General features: G+C 46.6%; 1 protein-coding gene across 1 annotated transcript in view; it reads right to left on the bottom strand.

The window, feature by feature from the left end:
- SLC12A8 (solute carrier family 12 member 8) overlaps positions 1 to 3,645 on the bottom strand; it is a 145,016-nt gene that overhangs the window by 68,125 nt on the left and 73,246 nt on the right. Inside the window, exon 7 of the mRNA XM_021706352.1 lies at positions 514 to 627. Within this exon, the coding sequence (XP_021562027.1) occupies positions 514 to 627 (114 nt within the window). The remainder of the gene's footprint in view (positions 1 to 513; positions 628 to 3,645) is intronic.

Below are 3,645 nucleotides of genomic sequence, written 5' to 3'. Positions count from 1 at the left end.
ACTCCAGTCTGGGCGACAGAGTGAGACTCCAACTCAAAAATAATAATAATAATAATAATGGTCTTGCCAGGCGTGGTGACTCATGCCTATAATTCCACTACTTTGGGAGGCCGAGGTGAGAGGATTGCCTGAGCCCACGGGCTCAAACCAGCCTGGGCAACTTGGCAAGATCTCATCTCTACAACAAAACAAAAAATTAGCCAGGTGTGGTGGCGAATGCCTGTAGTTTCAGCTACTTGGAAGTCTGAGGCAGCAGGATCACCTGAGCCCAGCAGGTCGAAGGCTGTGGTGGCCATGAGCATGCCATTGCATTCCAGCCTGGGCGATGGAGTGTGACTCCAACTCAAAAAAAATAAATAATAAAATAATAATAGTCTTAGCCAAAGTTTAGCCCATCTCTAGAGTCGGGTATACATACTAAGGGCATGTGTAAGTCAATTATGACACTAAACTTAGGAAACGAAGCATTTATACCTCCAATATGGGAGTGAAAAAAGTACCTAATTACAATACCTGTAGCCGCTGGGAAGAAAACTCCAAAGACAGTGAAAAAGGACTCGCCGGGGCTATAATCTGGCAGAGTGTTGTTCTGTAGCAGTTCTGGTGAGTATCCAATAAAACCGTGTTCTGAAATAATACAGAGGGGAGTACAGTGAGTCAAATGATAAGATACTACATAGACTTCCATAGTTATAGTATTATTTTATATAATTTTTTTTGAGCTGGAGTCTCACTCTGTTGCCCAGACTGTAGTGCAGTGGCCACTCCTGGCCACCGCAGCCTCGACCTGCTGGGCTCCGGCGATCCTTCCGCCTCAGCCTTCCAAGTAGCCAGAACTACAGGCCCGTGCTACCACACTCGGCTAGTTTTTTAATTTATTGTAGAGAAGAGGTCTTACCAAGTTGCCCAGGCTCGGTCTCGAACTTGTGGGCTCAGGCAATCCTTTCACTTCGGCCTTCCAAAGTACTGGGATTACAGGCTTAGGCCACCGCACCTGGCCTATTTTATATAATTTTAAATAGTAAAAGGTAGGGGCGCATGTGTGTGTGATAGAGAGAGTCTGTAGAGCCATCTTCCTCCCCCCTTCTAAGGTTGACTTCTGTTGGCTATATGTATTGATACAGGTGGAAGAAATGACATGAAGGAAAACAGTGGCTATATCTGGGAAGGGGAGCATTTTCACTTTTTGCTTTGTAGACTTCAGTATAGCTAAAATATATTTCCAAGTGCATGTATTTATGTATTTGCTTTTCATTAAAAAAAATTCATTGCAATTTTCAAGTTACTTCCCTCTCTGAAACCTTCCATGGGTCCCTACCAGCCACAGAATCAAGTCCAAACTCCCTCAGATGAATATCAAAGCCCTCCACATTTTGGGAGCAGCCGCTACTTCCTACTCATCTTTTCCCTCGCCGACAGTCACACTTCCAAGGACACCACTTATACCCGTCCCTCTGCCTTCATTCAGACAGTGTCCTGGCCTTCTGGACCCTTCTCCCGCATCTCTAAGCAACAATAATGGGCTGACTCTTCAAGCCCAGCTCAAGTGTGGCCTCCTTTGGGCCTTACAAGCACCCCCTAGGCAGAACCTATTCCTTCCTCCTAACTGCTCTTGGCACTATGATTGGCCACAGTAGGTCTTTCCTCAGCTAGGTGCCTGGAGGCAAGAAATCAAGACCTACACACCTCTGTCCCCCAGGGCCACATACTGCACTGGTGCACAGTAGGTAGACTGCAAATATGGGTCACACTAAAAAGATCCTTTCTCTTAGATCTCTCAGTTTACAGGCACAGCTCACTTCCATGCTTTCAATTTGACTTGTTCACAGACTACTTTATAGCAGGAACATCTCAGATCTGATTGTTTCAAAGCATTTTAAACATTTTTGTACATCGATTATAACACAGGTTTTTTTTTTAGTGGTTTCAACTCTACAGGCACATTGCTTCGTTGTCGATGGAGGTCACTTGGAACAGCATCTGTGAACATGCTTGTGGGCTATGGAATTTTAAGACGTAAGTCAAGTGATCTTGGGCTCAGGAACACCCAGGATATTCTTCTGAAACTCATCTCTGAGAATGAGTTGTTCGGTTCCTATTAATTACAGTCTAAGAGAAGCCAATCCCTGCTCCTTTTCCCTCAACCCTCGCAGTCCCGTAGGATAGGTATTCAGCCATCACTCCCTAGCCAACTCTAGGGTTTTGGTGACACAAGCTCCCTAAAGTCTCACCTTCCACCACGCCCCCTACATCCCTTCTCCCACCACAGCTTAATTATAGCCCTTTCTGCTCTCCACAAAAGAGAGCTCCTGTCACTGATGAGTCCAATGAGGTCGTCCACGCTTCTCACAGCTTCCAAGATCCATAGCTTCATAAGAAAAATATTTTTCAAAAAAATAATCAAAATGAAAGCTCAGGGAAGCACAAGGGACCCTTGGGAGTCCAGTCAGGATTTAAATCACTGTCAACTGCTTTCTTTTGCCTGAACACAGAATTTGTTCTGGCATATTAAATCCCAAGGACTGCACAGCATTTGTGAACAGTTTGGCATCTTCACAGTTGGTCCTCCCCTCATTAACAAAAAAGCAATAATAGCTAAGTTAACTTTAGCTTATCCGCTGGCTGACCCCACTGACTAGTCTTTCGGAGGGGAAAACCAGCCAGCCTGCCTTGGAACCAAGCTTAGCCCAACTGGAAAGACACACAGGTCGGAAAGCACATCTGAGCAGAGGGCTGTGCTCGCTGGGCGAGTCAGTCACGCAGGACATAAAACACCTCAGCAGGAGTGTTCATCTCCACAATCCTGGAGGCGGCCCTGACACAGCGGAGTATTTGGTCACGAGGGCTGAAGGGCTTCGGCCTGGTCAGCCTGAAAGTTCAGAGGGATTTCAGGCCAAGTAACTGAGTCGCTGAGAAGCCTTTTCTCTACCTCCATCCCCTCAAGATCCATAGGCTGAAAGAATGGATCACTTGGCTCTCTTATAGGTCTGGGGAAGAGGCCTGCCTCAGTTTCCCTCTCATGAAGGGCCAGTGAGAAATGCAGTCCTGACACATCACAAGCACATACATTCACGCACACACTACTGCTGTCCCAGCCCTCTGTGACCTGAACCCCAAGTCCAGTTCTTCATCTTTCTCAAGGAAATAATCTTAACTTTGAAAAAAGACCCTATGGGCAAAAGTATTTGTTGATACTTTATTTATAATAATGCAAAATAGGAGGAGGAGCTAAATGTTTAACTATGGGGACTGAGTTTTTTTGTTTTGTTTTGTTTTGTTTTTGAGAAAGCAGGAATTATTGAGAGGACAGACAAGCTCCCACGATGGGAGGGGACCCTAGGGTTTGCCCTGGTATACACTCTTTTTTTTTTTGAGTTGGAGTCTCACTCTGTCGCCCAGACTGGAGTGCAGTGGCCGCTCCTGGACACTGCAGCCTCGACCTGCTGGGCTCCGGCGATCCTTCCGCCTCAGGCTTCCGAGTAGCTGGAATTACAGGCATGGGCGCTGATTTTTTGATTTATTGTAGAGATGAAGTCTCGCTGCCCAGGTGGGTCTCAAACCCGCGGGCTCAGGCAATCCACTCACCTCAGCCTCCCAAAGGCGCGGGATTACAGGCTGAGCCACCGAGCCTGGCTAGAGTTTTTT

This window comes from Carlito syrichta, unplaced genomic scaffold, assembly GCF_000164805.1.
Source record: "Carlito syrichta isolate Samal-C Ts95f unplaced genomic scaffold, Tarsius_syrichta-2.0.1 Scaffold315477, whole genome shotgun sequence".
NCBI classification, from domain to species: Eukaryota; Metazoa; Chordata; class Mammalia; order Primates; family Tarsiidae; genus Carlito; species Carlito syrichta.
Note: the sequence above shows the minus strand (reverse complement) of the source record. Positions and strands in the feature narration are given on the sequence as shown.